This window comes from Cheilinus undulatus, linkage group 2 (genome assembly GCF_018320785.1).
Source record: "Cheilinus undulatus linkage group 2, ASM1832078v1, whole genome shotgun sequence".
In the NCBI taxonomy this organism is placed as follows: domain Eukaryota; kingdom Metazoa; phylum Chordata; class Actinopteri; order Labriformes; family Labridae; genus Cheilinus; species Cheilinus undulatus.
Window position 1 is genome coordinate 57,181,897 of NC_054866.1, and position 17,768 is coordinate 57,199,664.

General features: G+C 40.9%; 1 protein-coding gene across 1 annotated transcript in view; it reads left to right on the forward strand.

Moving 5' to 3' along the window:
* Positions 1 to 16,071, forward strand: part of clmpb (CXADR like membrane protein b) — a 156,521-nt gene extending 140,450 nt beyond the window's left edge. Inside the window, exon 7 of the mRNA XM_041799429.1 lies at positions 14,548 to 16,071. Within this exon, the coding sequence (XP_041655363.1) occupies positions 14,548 to 14,884 (337 nt within the window). The 3' untranslated portion in view covers positions 14,885 to 16,071. The remainder of the gene's footprint in view (positions 1 to 14,547) is intronic.
* The last annotated feature ends 1,697 nt before the right edge of the window (positions 16,072 to 17,768 follow it).

Below are 17,768 nucleotides of genomic sequence, written 5' to 3' on the forward strand. Positions count from 1 at the left end.
CAGGTTTAAACCTGTGACTGCACATGAACATGCTTGTTAAATGGATGATTCCTGCTTTAATTGTGGTTAAAGCAGGGGTGTCAAACTCAAGGCCCGGGGGCCAAATCCGGCCAGTGGTACAGTTATACTCGGACCACCAGATCCCATCATATTTTTATTATAAAAACAGATAAAAATCTGTGCAGGCTGCAGCTGATGCAGTGGTTGTATATTCTCTGTCCTTATGTCTCCTCTCTCCTTCTACTAAAACTACTGCTCAGCATCGGCCCCATTATTTGCTTGGTTTTAGTACCCTTTGTTTGCAGGCTGAGCTGGACTGGACAGAAAATTTGGCCCTGCCATTTTTGGCTCAAAGCGTCTCCTCACAACTGGCCAAATATGACTCAGCTGTGTGCAGCATTCCTTTACAGCACTGATCATCAACTGGCGGCTCGGGGGCCATATCAGGCCCCCCAAAGCTTCCTGTCCGGCCCCCGACAGATCATTAAATTCAGAAAAGGAGGAAAAGAAGATGTTCTGGTTTTAAGAGTATCCTTTGGCTTTAAATGTCTGCAGCTGTTAATCCAATCCTACAAAATTAATATTGAAATAACTTTAGAATGACTCAACATCTGATCTGTTTTTGCTGAAATGTAATTAGTAGATATTTTAAAAATGGGTTAAGGTTGGCAGAAGTGCTGCAAAAATAACCAAATGGGTTGTGAAGTGGCACAAGGGGACAAAAATTAGCAGAAAATGTTGTAAAAAGAGGTTAAAATGTTGCAAAACTTGATAAAAGAGCAAAAAAAGGGGCAAAAGTATCAAAATTTGGTTACAAATGACAAAAAATAGTGCAAAAAAGTGAGGAAAAGAGGTTGAAAAGTGCAAAAATGGATAACACACTGGCACAAAAGGGATAAAACATGCAGGAAAAGTGGTTTAAATTGGATAAAGAATGGCAAAAAAACTGGGTTAAAGAGGCAAACAGTATCAAAAATTGGTTACAAATGACAAAAAAAGTGAGAAAAAGGGGTTGAAAAGTGTCAAAAACAGAAGAAAGGGGTAAAAATTGATTAAAGAGTGGCACAAAGGGGATAAAACATGCAGGAAAAGTGGTTTAAATTGGTTGAAGAATGGCAAAAAAAAACTGGGTTAAAGAGGCAAAAAGTATCAAAAATGTGTTAAAAGTGGCCAAAAAAAATGGTTTTAAAGTTGCAAAAAGTGTTAAAGAAAATGTAATGAAAAGGGGTTGAAAAGTGTCAAAAACAGAAGAAAAGTGTCCAGAATGAGTTAATACTGGTACTAAATGGTTCTCTGGGATTCTCAGAGCCAACTCTGCTGTCAGGCCTGCTGCATTTTAGATAACAGGGATAGATCTCACTGACAATACAATACTACCACAATAATATCTAAATCAGACCAACATATTTATTCAGTTTTTGTAGATTTGAAAGGTTAGCCCCCAGAGTTTCTGTGGAGACTAAATCTGACCCTTGATGACCCCTACTTTATACCTTTTGTCTAAATGACTCCCATAAACTTAGCCACAGCTGACTGCACTGTTTAAATGTGAGTACAGATCTGTGTTAGAATCTATTATGACTTCAAACTGAATAGGCCTACATATAAATATTTACAATGAAAACTGTAATTTTCAGAGAAATTAATCACATTTCCTAGAATGTTACAGACAATTACAAATGATGTCAGAAATACTCTTCTTTAATTTACATCTGATGCTTTTTTATTTTACTACTTTTGACAAATGTGCTTTTGATAAATCTAAAACTTTTTCATCATAAATCTTTATTTATAGAGGACCCACAGTTTAAATAAGATGACTGTGCTTCTCTCCTCATGTTCACAATGTCCCCCTCCTTCCCTGTCACACACGCCTTCACCAGTGGTTCTCAACCCTGGGGTCTCGAGACAGTAAGAGGGGGTCTCCAGGGTCCCTTTAAACAACTAAGAATATTTCTAGAATTCTACTGTTGCCACTTTACACCAATTTTGACATATTTTTACCAGTTTCATCATATCTCCCACAAATTTTAACACATTTTTGCCATTTAACACGTATTTTTCCCATTTTAAACCCTTTCCACCACTTTTTTCTGCCTGTTAAATCAGTTCTTGCCACATAAGCCTACTGTTGTCTCTGCTGACCCATTATTGCCACTATTAACCCCATTTTACCACTTTTAATGCCCAGTTTTTCCCATTTTAACCACATTTCACTGTATGATATGCCCTCTTTTGCCAGTTTGACCAATTTCTGCCAATATCTGCCCATTTTTTCTTTCTCAGTCAGCACTATTTTGCCAGTTTCTATCGATATTCTTCACATTTCACCAGATTTCCACCCATTTTTGCCAACTTAAAACCTTTTTTTTAGCCACTTTTTAATTCCATTTTACTGCTATTTATGCCCATTATTGCCTTTTTTTTTGTTATTTTTAAGATCCAACTTCACCACCTTTTCCACCAATTTGTGCCATTATAAACCCATTTTTTCAATGTTTAACCCATTTTTATTCTTTTTTTTTTTAACAAAATAGATTTACATTTTTAAGAAAGCTTTATTCTTCACAAATGATTTTAAAAGAGATCTGTTTCATTGATAAGAGTGGTTATTTTTTCAGGTTAAATATAAAATAAGGATATCACAGCTTAACTTTACAAAGACCACGGTTTTGTTGACTTCCATGGCCCCCAGTTTGGCTGGGCCCCAGAAAGCTCTCCCCTTATGGGCGGCCTTGTCTCCACATGACTGTTCTTGAATTTGATGGCTGTTCAGCCACTTCAGGTACAGTGGGGGTCCCTGGTCTCTGGTACCGTTATTTTGGGGGTCCTGGTCTCTGGCACCTTTATTTTGGGGGTCCTGGTCTCTGGCACCTTTATTTTGGGGGTCCTGGTCTCTGGCACCTTTATTTTGGGGGTCCTGGTCTCTGGCACCTTTATTTTGGGGTGACAGGCTGAAAAGGTTGAGAACCCCTGGCCTACACTTCCTGCTCTCTGCCTGGCCCCACCCCCTCCACATCTGCTGCAGAACCTGCATAGTCGCCACCATATTTGTGGCATCTTGATGTATGTATTTCTTAACCAAGATTTGCCAAAACTTTATTTGAATAGTTTCTGCAGACGCCTTTTGATATGATAAATATATGTAGACCACTTTCTTACAGTTTGTCCATGTAACGGTTCAGTTGTGTGTTGATTTTTGACAGCAGTCTGTCTCTTTATTATTCATGTGGGTCTGGGGAGGCTCGGCTTTTCTTAGATACAAAGAGGCAGGGCTCCAAGGAAGAATAGATGAACCACCGCTTTAGCGGACGTTATTGGGCCAGCCTACTGTCAACATAGAAAACAACCAATTAGCTGCTGCCTCGCTGTCTGTGCTGGTAGTTGAAGGAATGCCAGGTATGCCAGATTACCGGTCCAGTCCTGTATGGTGCACGCAAACAAACAGAGACTTTATAAGAACAAGATACGGGCATAATAACAAGCACTGCTGACTAGTGTTTAGCTGGAGTACTGCAGATCTGACACACCAGTGGAGTACATAGTCCAGGTCCCGACTGCAGCTCCAGCCTGGATTTGATGCAGGAGTTTCAATATGAGACCAAGGGTAATTCACCTGGAGATGTGGGTGCTACAGCACCAGTTCCTCTCACAACAGCTCAGACTCCAATGCAAAAATAAAAAAAACTGCAACCTACAAATGCAAAACAATATTTTTCACAAAATGTAAGGTTGCAAAAAAACAAACTTAAAAAAAAAAAGAAGCAAAAAACAGAGGTAGCAGGTACGAGATCCGGAGATTCTCTCGCATCTAAACAGAGAATCAGATACAGATAGTTCAGTGATCTACTACAGGTGGAGAAAAGGCACACAGTTAGAAACAGGTCTGTTCTCAGTTCAGCCCATCTGCAGCCTCAGACCCCGAACTATGAAGTCAGGATTTACTGGTTACCTGTTATTAGTGGGTTAGTGGGTTTACTGGTTACCTGTTATTAGTGGGTTAGTGGGTTTACTGGTTAGCTGTTATTAGTGGGTTAGTGGGTTTACTGGTTACCTGTTATTAGTGGGTTAGTGGGTTTACTGGTTAGCTGTTATTAGTGGGTTAGTGGGTTTACTGGTTACCTGTTATTAGTGGGTTAGTGGTTTTACTGGTTACCTGTTATTAGTGGGTTAGTGGGTTTACTGGTTAGCTGTTATTAGTGGGTTAGTGGTTTTACTGGTTAGCTGTTATTAGTGGGTTAGTGGGTTTACTGGTTAGCTGTTATTAGTGGGTTAGTGGTTTTACTGGTTACCTGTTATTAGTGGGTTAGTGGGTTTACTGGTTACCTGTTATTAGTGGGTTAGTGGGTTTACTGGTTACCTGTTATTAGTGGGTTAGTGGTTTTACTGGTTACCTGTTATTAGTGGGTTAGTGGGTTTACTGGTTAGCTGTTATTAGTGGGTTAGTGGTTTTACTGGTTACCTGTTATTAGTGGGTTAGTGGGTTTACTGGTTAGCTGTTATTAGTGGGTTAGTGGGTTTACTGGTTACCTGTTATTAGTGGGTTAGTGGGTTTACTGGTTACCTGTTATTAGTGGGTTAGTGGGTTTACTGGTTACCTGTTATTAGTGGGTTAGTGGTTTTACTGGTTACCTGTTATTAGTGGGTTAGTGGTTTTACTGGTTACCTGTTATTAGTGGGTTAGTGGGTTTACTGGTTAGCTGTTATTAGTGGGTTAGTGGGTTTACTGGTTAGCTGTTATTAGTGGGTTAGTGGGTTTACTGGTTACCTGTTATTAGTGGGTTAGTGGGTTTACTGGTTACCTGTTATTAGTGGGTTAGTGGGTTTACTGGTTACCTGTTATTAGTGGGTTAGTGGGTTTACTGGTTACCTGTTATTAGTGGGTTAGTGGGTTTAGTGGTTAGTTATTAGTGGGTTAGTGGGTTTACTGGTTAGCTGTTATTAGTGGGTTAGTGGGTTTACTGGTTACCTGTTATTAGTGGGTTAGTGGGTTTACTGGTTACCTGTTATTAGTGGGTTAGTGGTTTTACTGGTTACCTGTTATTAGTGGGTTAGTGGTTTTACTGGTTACCTGTTATTAGTGGGTTAGTGGGTTTACTGGTTACCTGTTATTAGTGGGTTAGTGGGTTTACTGGTTACCTGTTATTAGTGGGTTAGTGGGTTTACTGGTTACCTGTTATTAGTGGGTTAGTGGGTTTACTGGTTACCTGTTATTAGTGGGTTAGTGGGTTTACTGGTTACCTGTTATTAGTGGGTTAGTGGGTTTACTGGTTACCTGTTATTAGTGGGTTAGTGGGTTTACTGGTTACCTGTTATTAGTGGGTTAGTGGGTTTACTGGTTACCTGTTATTAGTGGGTTAGGGGGTTTTACTGGTTACCTGTTATTAGTGGGTTAGTGGGTTTTACTGGTTACCTGTTATTAGTGGGTTAGTGGGTTTACTGGTTACCTGTTATTAGTGGGTTAGTGGGTTTACTGGTTACCTGTTATTAGTGGGTTAGTGGGTTTACTGGTTACCTGTTATTAGTGGGTTAGTGGGTTTACTGGTTACCTGTTATTAGTGGGTTAGTGGGTTTACTGGTTACCTGTTATTAGTGGGTTAGTGGTTTTACTGGTTACCTGTTATTAGTGGGTTAGTGGGTTTACTGGTTACCTGTTATTAGTGGGTTAGTGGGTTTACTGGTTACCTGTTATTAGTGGGTTAGTGGGTTTACTGGTTACCTGTTATTAGTGGGTTAGTGGGTTTACTGGTTACCTGTTATTAGTGGGTTAGTGGGTTTACTGGTTAGCTGTTATTAGTGGGTTAGTGGGTTTACTGGTTACCTGTTATTAGTGGGTTAGTGGGTTTACTGGTTACCTGTTATTAGTGGGTTAGTGGGTTTACTGGTTACCTGTTATTAGTGGGTTAGTGGTTTTACTGGTTACCTGTTATTAGTGGGTTAGTGGGTTTACTGGTTAGCTGTTATTAGTGGGTTAGTGGTTTTACTGGTTACTTGTTATTAGTGGGTTAGTGGTTTTACTCGTTACCTGTTATTAGTGGGTTAGTGGTTTTACTGGTTACTTGTTCTTAGTGGGTGAGTGGGTTTACTGGTTAGCTGTTATTAGTGGGTTAGTGGTTTTACTGGTTACTTGTTATTAGTGGGTTAGTGGTTTTACTGGTTACCATTAGTGGGTTAGTGGTTTACTGGTTACCTGTTATTAGTGGGTTAGTGGGCTTTACTGGTTAGCTGTTATTAGTGGGTTAGTGGGTTTACTGGTTAGCTGTTATTAGGGTTAGTGGTTTTACTGGTTAGCTGTTATTAGTGGGTTAGTGGGTTTACTGGTTAGCAGTAATGTCACTTGAATTTAGTGGGTTAGTGGTTTGGCTAAACATCAATATCTACTACAGTAATGTCACTTGAATTTCAAATAAGTTATAGGACTCTAAATATAAAAGAAAATAAATAATTGAAATTTGAAATGCAGAGATTTTTATTTATAACACACAGAAAACAGTGACTAAGCTTTATCTTTTCACAGACTTGTTCTCTCATCTCTTGGGGAAACAACGGTGCAAAAAGCCCAGAGTCAGAAGTTTATGACAACAACAAACTCAAAAACAAACATGGCGACTGTGGAGGAGGTATTGATGATGTACCTCTGCATAAAAGACAGAAACGGAGGCAGCATTTCTAACCAACTCGCAGAACTTCTCCTCAAAAAGTTTCACCATTGTTATTTCTTCTTCATGTCTCACTAGAGCTACGTATCGGGTAGTGACAGCAACACTGCCCCCACGGTTTCTGGTGGTACTGCTCCGTTTGGCCCGTATCCGTAAGCTTTATGGAAACGTTAAGAAATACGGACGAAATGAACGCGGAGCACGGACAGAAGGCTCCGTCTGTATCCGGATTCATATTTAACGTTGAGCATAAATGGGCCTTAAGGGCCACAAATGCATGGAAGACATTATTAGAAAGGCACAACGGAGAGCTTTCAGATAAAAAAACAACCAAGTGTCTATGACTTGAGGTTCAAACGTTACCAAGTGATTTATAAAGCGCTGTGTATGACAAGCAGTTTTAACATTTAAAAGCTAAGTTTGACTATCCAGAATTAACATTGAAGATATCAACAAAGTCTTTCTGACTAGTTGTAATTAAATTTCGAAAAGGAGGAATTTTAGTTCAAGATATCTGTAATTCAATTTCACCTAGTCAAAAAGAACATTTCAGATATCCGCAAATACATTCTGCCTATCCACAATCGTCATTTCAGATATCTACAGCGTCATTTCGGATATCCACAATGTGAATTACGGATATCTGCAAATGAATTGTAGATATCTGCAATCCCATTGTGGATATCTGAAATAACGAAATGACGTTCTGTAATTGTGGATAGGCAGAATGTATTTACGGATATCTGAAATGTTCTTTTTGACTAGGTGAAATTGAATTACAGACATCTACAATGTTAATTCTGGATATTCAAACTTAACTTTTAAATGTTATAACTGCTTGCCATAGGCGTGAGCTCTAAGGGTTAAGGATGTTTCCTAAACCACTGGCTAGTCTCACCGAGTCTACATTCGTGCTTCATACAGTCTCTGCGTCCAGCAGGGCCGCGCTGACCTTTGCAAACAGGTTTTTTTTCTTTGTTTTTGTCAAGGTGAGAGCGTGAGTACCCAGTCATCAAAAATGTTTTAGCACTGTCGCCATAGGAGAGTTAAAGGTTCAGAAACGGCACGTGTGTGCTTGGATGTGCTATCAGCTTGTTTGACCTTAAAAAGAGTGGCGAAGAGAGGGGTTCTGCATCGTCTTTTCAGTGCCGCCTTCTCGCGCCTCTCTTCCAATGCTGTGTGTGTTTTTGTGACACTGGAGCTGAGGGAGCCACCGGCGTTTATTCCCGCCTCTAAAACTTTGTGTCTGCGTTGTGGACCCTGTGGACAGCCGATGACACTTGTAAAGGCGAAACATTTTAGTGACAGACAGGAGAGGGTGTAGGTGCATATTTACTGTTGTAATATTGAATAATGCAGCATGGTGGAGGGACAGCTACGTCTGAATAATGTAGATGAAGTGTTTTCTGTTTTTATACCATGTTCAGAGTCAGAGCTTTTCTACTAATGCGCTCAAAGCAGAGCCGCGTCTCCTGGGTGTGAGTTTAGAACCAGTTTTACTGCCAAAAGAGTTCCAGAACTTTCTCTGGTGTTTCTGAGGAATAACTGCCGAGCCCACAGTGCTCTAATGAGAGGTTTCCACATCAGATTTTTTGAACTGAATCAAAGTGGGCTCTTATTGCCCACACACTCTGGTGACCAGGGGACAAAGATCCTCTGCAGTCCATTAAAGTTGAGTTATTCATTTGAAATACTGGAAGAATCTGTTTTCAAATTTTCTGGAATTTTCATTAATAATTTTGGGAATATATCTTGGGAAATGTCCAGAATTTTCAAGTAAAAATATGGGAGATTTTTGTGTATTTTTCAGCTTAATTGAAAATGTTTTTGTGTTGATATATTTAAGTATTCTCATTTTTTTTTTAAATGGTTTTGTTTCTGGATATTCGGAAGATTTTTTTAAATTATTATTTTCATTCATTTTGTATTAATTTAGGAAAAATATTTTGAATTTTTGGCAGATTTTATTTGACTTATTTGGGGAAACGTTGCTTTCATTTTTTTTATGTATGCTCTTGGAAACTTGGGACATTTATTTTTTTTAATTTTTGGAATTTGATTGGGAATTGAAATTTTAAATTTCTAGAATTTAATGGAATTTTCGGGGAATTAGATGGCATATTCGAGGTACTTTTCCATCATTTTTCATGGAATTTTGGGGAATATATCTGTATGTTTTGAAGAATTTGCTTTGAGAATTTTTCAGGAAGATAAATAGAATATTTGAGGGAATTTTTTAATAAAATTTAGGCTTTATGATAAAATATAAATACTTGAAGAAATTTTGGGTTGTTTGTTTTTTATATGACTCTAATATGTTTTCAAAACTTTTCACAGATATTTTAGGCAGTTTCTTTGAAAATTTAGGGATTTTGTTTTGATATTGGACTTCTTTTTTGATCAAAATTAATTCCTGTTCACAGTCAAGGCTGAGCTTTCAAACTTATGAGGTCCAAATTTTCCCAAATAAGTGTGAGAAAAAAAAAAAAAAACTAAACAAAAGCTGAGGTCTCAGGAGGTTAATGCTAATGTCAATAAGAGGTTACTTTCCCTGTGCAGTTCTCCTCTTTCAGTGCTATTTTAAAAATGATCCGTAGAATAATACAGGAAAGTTTTCATTCTGTCTCAGCAAAATAAGAATTAACTTTGTTTTCCTCCTACAGTGGAGCTAGAGGAAATAATGGTCTCAGCAGATGATTTGCATAGATATTATTCCGTGCAGTTGTGTTTGGAGAGCAGCTCACAAGCAATCAATGAATAATTTATTTGAAAAACAGATAAATGTTATCTCGGGGCAGGTGTCGACTGTACTCTATGATAAATTACTGACACTCAACAAATAATTAACTGGGGATGCACTTAAACCGGTATTAATACCGTCACCGGTAAAGTTTTTTTACGAAATGGATTTCTGCAACACCGTCATCACTGGTTTAAATGCCTGCGTTGTGCTGTGATGCATGCGTGGGGCATATCCACTCCCACAGCTGGCGGAGCGAGTGATTTGCGACGGACAGCTCCGCCTGAGTCCAATCAATAGCACTTTTAGCTCTAGTATTACCTGCAGCCAGGTAACTAAAGGCCCAAACATACTCGGGCAGAACGTACGCGGAACGGACTCCGCGGAGGTCAGCGTGGACTCAAAGCGGACGTCTGTAAGGCCCGTGCGCGCAAAGCTCAAATTTTACGACCACGTGGACGCCCGCTCCGCATACTGTGTTACACAAAACACTGCTCGGCATGCACTTTTCACATCAACCCGCATTAAATGTGACACCGACCTGCATTTTGTTCCTCTGTGCAGCACTGATGGCTGAGCGGTGACTCCCAGAGTGGAGAAGGAGTGGGGCGAGGCGCCCAACTAGATCATCAAAGTTTTCACGTGTCATTTGGAAGTACTGAAAATGTTTTTCCACGTCAGTACTTCACATGTCCTTCACCAACATGACATACTCCCCTTCTTCCTCTCTTGTGGCATTGAATGGCCGTACATACCACCGTCTCTTAAATTATTATTGCTTTGCAAAGCCAGCAGGCTTCGTCAGTGTAGGACGCCATGACAGAAAGATGTCAACAACGCGCAAGGATTGTGGGAAATGTAGGATTTCACGGAAAATTCACAGGAACCTACTACGTGGCAGTGCGCTCGACTTTGGAAGCTCTGATGAGTGCGGACATTCTGCGCGGAGTCCGCTCCGTTCACAGTACACTCAAGTACATTCAGGCCTTAACCGAATGTCACCTGCTCTTGCCGTTGAAACTAAACGTGGTTAGCAGGCAAAAACACGTGTTCTTTCCTCTCAAAGTTTGACGGCTGTACCGCAACAAAGTCAGCGTGCCGTCTCTGTCAGCCTGCCTGGGGCTTTAACACGAGCGAAGTGCTGCTTTGGCTGGTCTCAGTTTGTGGAGAGCCCAGCGCTGCAGCTCTTCATGTTACAACAGTTTAAACAACCATTTAAAGGTCTATATTAACTTTGAATTTTTTTCTAAGTCCACAGTGAGTCAAAGATCCAGGCTGCGATGTTAAATGAGGTCAGAAAAGCTGCTGTAAACTAGCTGAAACCACTCTCCGCTACAGCAGCCAATGCTGAACACAATACTTCAGCCAAGCTCTTAATAAAACTCCACGGCTGTTAGGTTTCAGAAACACTTTTATTATGAAGGAGTGTGTCTATGGGAATTTTTGACCATTCTTCCAGAAGCACATTTGTGAGGTCACACTGATGTTGGACCAGAAGGCCTGGCTCTCAGTCTCCGCTCTAATTCATCCCAAAGGTGTTCTATGGGGTTGAGGTCAGGACTCTGTGCAGGCCAGTAAATTGATCCACACCAAACTCTCTCCTCCATGTCTTTATGGACCTTGCTTTGTGCACTGGTGCACAGTCATGTTGGAACAGGAAGGGGCCATCCCCAAACTGTTCCCACAAAGTTGGGAGCATGGAATTGTCCAGAATCTCTTGGTCTGCTGAAGCATTCAGAGTTCCTTTGACTGGAACTAAGGGGCCAAGCCCAGCTCCTGAAGAACAAGCCCACACCATAATCCCCCCTCCACCAAACTTTACACTTGGCACAATGCAGTCAGACAAGTACCGTTCTCCTGGCAACCACCAAACCCAGACTGGTCCATCAGATTGCCAGATGGAGAAGCGTGATTGGTCACTCCAGAGAAGGCGTCTCCACTGCTCTAGAGTCCAGTGGCGGCGTGCTTTACACCACTGCATCCACACTTTGCATTGACCTTGGTGATGTATGGCTTGGATGCAGCTGTTACCATGGAAACCCATTCCATGAAGCTGTCTATGCCAGTGGTTCTTAACCTTGGGGTTGGGACCCCCTTGGGGGTCACAAGACACTAAGAGGGGGTCTCCAGATTCCCCCAAAAAAACTTTCCAAGAATTCCACTGTTTCCACTTTACATCAACTTTGCCAAATTCTAAACAGTTTTTTAAAACAAATTTTAACCTATTTTTGCCATTTTAAACCCTTCCCAACACTTTTTTCTGCCTGTTTTTGCCACTTCTGAACCAGTTTTTGCCGCATAAGCCTAATGTTGCTTCTGTTGACCCATCGTTGCCACTTTTAACTCCATCTTATCACTTTTTATGTCCAACTTTTACCACATTTTACTGTATGATATGCCCATTTTTGCCAGTTTGACCAATTTCTGCCTATTCTTTCTTTCTCAGTTAGCACTATTTTGCCAGTTTATTTCGATTTCTCTTACCTAACCTAACCCTTCCACTTTGTTCTAATACCACTGACAGTTGACTGTGGAATATTTAGGAGGGAGGAAATTTCACCTCTGGACTTGTTGCACAGGTGGCATCCTATCACAGTACCACGCTGGAATTCACTGAGCTCCTGAGAGCGAGCCATTCTTTCACTGACGTTTGTAGAAACAGTCTGCATGCCTAGGTGATGATTTTATACACCTGTGGACATGGAAGTGACTGGAACACCTGATTTACATTAATGGATGGCTGAGGGTGGGTCATTAAAGATAATTTCTGTTATATTCAGCCATAAACAAATAAAATACATGTATAACACTGGCACTGGCATTTCTCACCTTGAATTTCCATATACAGCGTGTGCGCCGCGCACCGAAGCGCCGCGGGTTTGCTCCTACCAAAAGGCGAGCGACCTCGCCCACTGGAAGCGAGTCAAGAGCACAGCGCCGCGGCGCGCAGCCCTGATAATCAGGAAGAGATCACGGGAGAACTGCGAGTTCACGCAGGAATAGCATGTCAACAGCGGACTATTTCACCTTTAGGGGTTAATTTATCATCCTTTCTGGTATAAGTCCATGATATTATTGCTTCCACCATTGAGTGAGTACATTAGGAAGTTAAAAGGTTCATGTTTGCTTAAAGGATCTGTGGTTTTATGCAAAATTCTTTTCCTCGTCAATGACGCCATTGTAGCTCTGTGACCCACTGACCTCTCGATGACCCTTTGCTCTCGCTGCAGGATGAGATAAATGTTGATATAGTGATGATTTACGATCGGGAGTCCGTGCATTGTGTTTTATTTTGAAAGAACCGGATGTTCTACTCTTGTGACTTCCATGGTCGGAGCTTTCTGAACGACAGTGAATTTATGAGGTTTGGCAGCGGCCGGCGCTGAAATAGACCTGCAGCGTATCTGAAGCGGAGCTGAGTGGCGCTCCAGGCACACGTCGCTGCCAGTCTAGAGCGCCGGCTATGGAAATGCTCTGATAGACTAGAGAGGGAGCGTCCATGAGTGCTCGCAGTTGGCACGCACGACGCGTTCAGCAAACGCAGCGTGGTAGCTGAATTCCTCTCATCATGATAAAGTGAATTTTACACTCAAAGGAAAAATGACGACCAATAAACACGTTCTTGGTGTTCCATGGAGCTAACTCTGCTCCTCTGTCACATGACTACTGCGGTGACTTAAAGCACACGAACCCTAAAATAACCTCCCTAAAGTTACATTTGGTGGTGGGAATAACGGTGACCCCGAAGGACAGGCGTTGTTAGTGGGGATGCTGAGCATCCACACTATTGATATTCGCATCGGCCATTTTGTTAATTAATCTTCTTCCACGCTGGCTAGCTCCTCCTTCATAGTTTGTCGAATCGATACTGTTTAAACTTCGAAAAATTCTGTTTCTTTGTCATTCAACTGCTATGACTTTTCTCATCTCATCTCTTTTATAATTTTTAAAATATAGCTATTTTCATGCTATTTTCAGCTATTTCTATGCTTTTTCAAGCATTAAATGCAATTTTCAGCTACTTTCAGGCCTAGGTCAGCTATTTTTATGCTATTTTCAGCTATATTAAGGCTACCTTCAGTTGTTTTCATGCTATTTTCAGCTTTTCTAGGCCACTTTCAGCCATTTTCAGCTTTTTTAGCTGCTGTATGCCTTTTTCAGCTACTTTTATATCATTTTATGCTATTTTTATGCTAATTTCAGCTATTTTTGTGCTTTTTCAGCCATTGAATGCAATTTTCACCTACTTTTAAGCCTATGTCAGCTATTTTTGTAATATTTTCAGCTATTTTAAGGCTATTTTCAGCTTTTTTAGGCCACTTTCATCTATTTTACCATTTCTGAGCTATTAAATGACATGTTCAGCTATTTTGATGCTATTTAAGGCTATTTTCAGCCTTTTTTTAGGCCATATGTAGCTATTTTACCCTTTCTGAGCTATTTAATGCTATTTTATGCTATATTTATGCTATTTTCAGCTGTTTTTTTTGCTTTTCAGCCATTAAATGCTACTTTCAGCTTTTTTAGGCTACTTTCAGCTATTTTTATCCTTTTGTTAGCTATTGAATGCAATTTTTAGCTACTTTTATGCCATTCTATGCTTTGTTTATGCTATTTTCAGCTATTTTTGTGCTTTTGGCTATCAGCAGGTCTTCCACAATTCAGCTCTCAGCATCCCCATGCAATTTCAGCTGAAATTGCAAATTTGATCTCGTTTTTATTAAAAAAGACAAAAGACAAAAATATCGAACAACATGTAATTCATTTAAGTAAAACAGAAATTGATGTGTTCTCTGTTTATGAAGTTGGTTTTAGAAGAAAAATTCAATTCCATAATAAAAGGGATTAAATGTCCAAAATCTGACCCGGGACAGAGGAAATACAGCCAGAAGCATACATAGAAGACCATGTTTTAAATCATAAAAATAAGGACTGATCTATCATTATTTTCCTGTTCCTTTTGGTGTCAAGAAAGTGTGACAAAATAAGAACTATGTTTTTGTTTTTCTTATTGTGGCAGGGACATCAGATTCCAGGGCATCTGAAGAATCCCCCGTATGTGTTTGTGCTTGTCGGCGTTCCCCTAGGATCTGCAGTAATCATTGTTTTCTGTGTGTGTGTGTGTGTGTGTGTGTATTTCCACCACAGGGAGGATGCAGAAGCTCCCAAGGCTAAGCTAGTGAAGCCCAACTCTCTGTCTTCATCTCGCTCTGGCAGCTCACGCTCCGGCGCTTCCTCCACCCAGTCCATGGTGCACAACAGCATCCAGCGTGGTCATCGCCCTCGCCCGCCTGCCGTAGCAGCTCTCAAGGAAAATGGACAGCCTCCGGGATATCCTCAGTCCCCACCAGCCTACACTGCTGTGGTGCCCCCCAAGACCCCCGAGCCCCCCACCACTCCCAAATTCAACCCCAGGAACATGTCTGGGCCCACACCTCCAACCCTCATGGTCCCTGCCCAGACCAAGGCCTTTCAGACTGTGTAGGACTGAAAGATAGCCCTTTCTGCAGCCATGTGACCCCGCCCCCCCAAGCCCAAGCCCTACAAACCCCCACCCCAAAGACTGAGACTCTACCATAAACAAAGAAATGCAACTAGTTAAAGGATGTAATTAAAAGAATCCATACTATAAGTCCAAAAGTACTTAAAATGAATGCATACTTAAAAGGGAAAATACGACATGCTTGCCCCCTAATGAATTACATAAACCAACAAAACAAAAGAAGAAAACAAGAGCTGAGATGCAACGCTGTGTCTCATAGCTAGAGGCAGAACTTATTTTCTAAGTTCCTGTTTGTGGCTCTGGCAGACACAGGGAAGCGCTGTGTGCAGTGAGGTTGAAGGAGCCCCCCTAGTAGAGCTTTTATTTATTTATCAAATCAAACGTTAGGCATGCTGTGGGGGGGGTGATGAATAGATCCCAACTCTGAGCCAAGAACCAGCAGAGTTTTTACAGCTGAAGGAGTAAAGTGCTGGAGTGTGAAACCCAGGTCAGACCAAAGACGCTCTGCCACGTTTCCATAGCGATGAGTCTATCCTTTAGTTTCCACCTGCTTGTCTTGTAGCTCCATAAAAATTTTAGTGTAAAATATGAATGAGATCAACAATACTGAGTTACAATTCTACTTTGGTCATCTTGGTGTGAACATAAGATCCAGACTTTGGAGCTGATGTTTCTATGAAAATCCCCCGGCACCTGTGCCATCCTGAGGCTGAACATATCCCCTTTTCTGTGAGTTTATCCTCGTTATTTCTGGAGCAGTTAAGTCAGGGGTGTCAAACTCAAGGCCCGGGGGCCAAATCCGGCCCGTGGCACAGTTACACCCGGCCCACCATATCAGATCATATTTTTATTACAACTGGCCCGCTGGTTTGAGGTCTGCAGATTTCCTCCAGTTTAAAAATGTAAACTTAACAAGGATGATCTAGAATTTCCTGTTAAGTCAGAAAAATTAGAAACAGTACAAAGTTAAAATAATGAGTAGAAAGTCAGGAATGTGGTCAAATACATTTCTGTTTTCATTTCATATTCTTAATTTTGAACCTCACAGTTATGATGCAAAGTCATGGTTTTGAATTTTTATTTCATATGTTGACCTTTTCAATTCACAGTTTTGACTTTTATCTTATTTTTTTACCTTTAAGATCCTCAATTTTAAATTTTAATCAATATTTCGACCTTTTAAACTCATGATTATGAATTTTTCTCATGTTTTGACCTTTTTAGCTCCTTACTTTGACGTTTATCTCATAATCTGAGCTTTTAAATTTAAAGTCAGTAGTATTTTGACCTTTGAATTTAAAAATGTAAATGTTTTTCTCACGCTTTGGCGTTCTTAACCAATGATTTTGAATTTATATCATATTTATATCTTAAAAATAATGATTTCAACTTTCTATCTCATATATTTGCCTTTTAAAAACATTATTTTGACTTTAAATGCCATGTTTGGATTTTTACTGAGCCTTTAAACTTATTGTGGTGACTTTTTCAATCTCAACATCCTTTATCATCAGTGCTAAGGTTTTTCCCCCATAATTCATTGCTGGTGAAAATGAGGTTGACAGATTATGGTAAACGTTGACCCTGCTCGGCCCTCAGGTTGGACCCAGATTCAGATTTCGGCCCTGCTGTGACTGAGTTTGACATCCCTGGGTTCGGTCATTGAGAGGAACTGGCCTCTTAGAAGCAGATCAAACTCTGACGAACAGAAATAGACCTTGCTGGTGACTGTGCCGTATTTCTTATGATGAGTGAGCCAGACTAGACTTCCGCCTGGTTCTGGAAGATTACGCCTGCTTTTGTTTGCTTTCTGTGCTTGATTGTTTGCACGGCCATCAGGGGTAGAATCAACATTTAGCCTTAAAACATACTAATGCGGCATGACCAGCTGACTTCCGGGCTCCGAGGCACTGATTGGCCGTTAAAAAACAGATGGCGTGCCTTACGTTCTGAACCAGCTGCTGGCCCGGCTCACACAGCTGCAACCTTCAAAAATGGTCTGATCTTTGGTGAATCTTTGGTCTGAACTGGGCTCCGGACATTTAAGGGTTTTTATTTTCTGGGATGAAGGGGGGTGAATGATAATCCAATAAACGTGGCGCTTCACCTCTGAGTTGCTGCTTTATGAACCTACTTTGAAACTCCCTTTGGGCCGGGCCGATGGCGCCCGCAGGTCCAGTGCTCAGCGTGTGCATCATCTGCCTCAGGTGGCTCACAAACAGCTCATCTCCTTAACCAATCAGCAGGGGAAACTTCAGGTACAAGGATGTAGCAGTGACAGTGAAGTCAAATCAATGGAGCTGTCTACCCCCTCCCACGCCCCGTCTGCATCCATGGACGCCCTTTTTTCTGGTACTGAATATCCTCCTTGAATAATTAATAGTATGTATTAGACCTATAGCAAGTCAGTACTTAAACATAGGGAATAAGAATCTATTAGACCAGCTGGACTTGAATTGACTTTTACTTTTGTTTCTGTTCTCCTGTGTCTCTTTCTCTGAAAAGGTTTGAAGGGTGGCAGACAACTAGACGTCAATTCATCCATATTTAGAAGTGCCACCGATCCCCAGGATGGGTTGTTTCTGTTGCTTTTTTTTTTACTTGTTCACCTGCAACACTTCAGAACTAAAACCAAAATCTGTCAGCATGAATGTGTGATGTACAAAGATGGTAGAACCCGTTACTTTTAGCACCCTGTGAGTTACTGAATCAATATTCCACCGAGGGCACAAAGAACCAACCTTGAAGTTCAATTTTACACCGAGTGTGATTCTAGAGAGTTCTACAGAGGGCACGCACTGACGGCACTGTTCAGGCCGAGTGTTGTTTACCAGAGTAAACAGATATCTGCTTTGGTTAGAGTCAT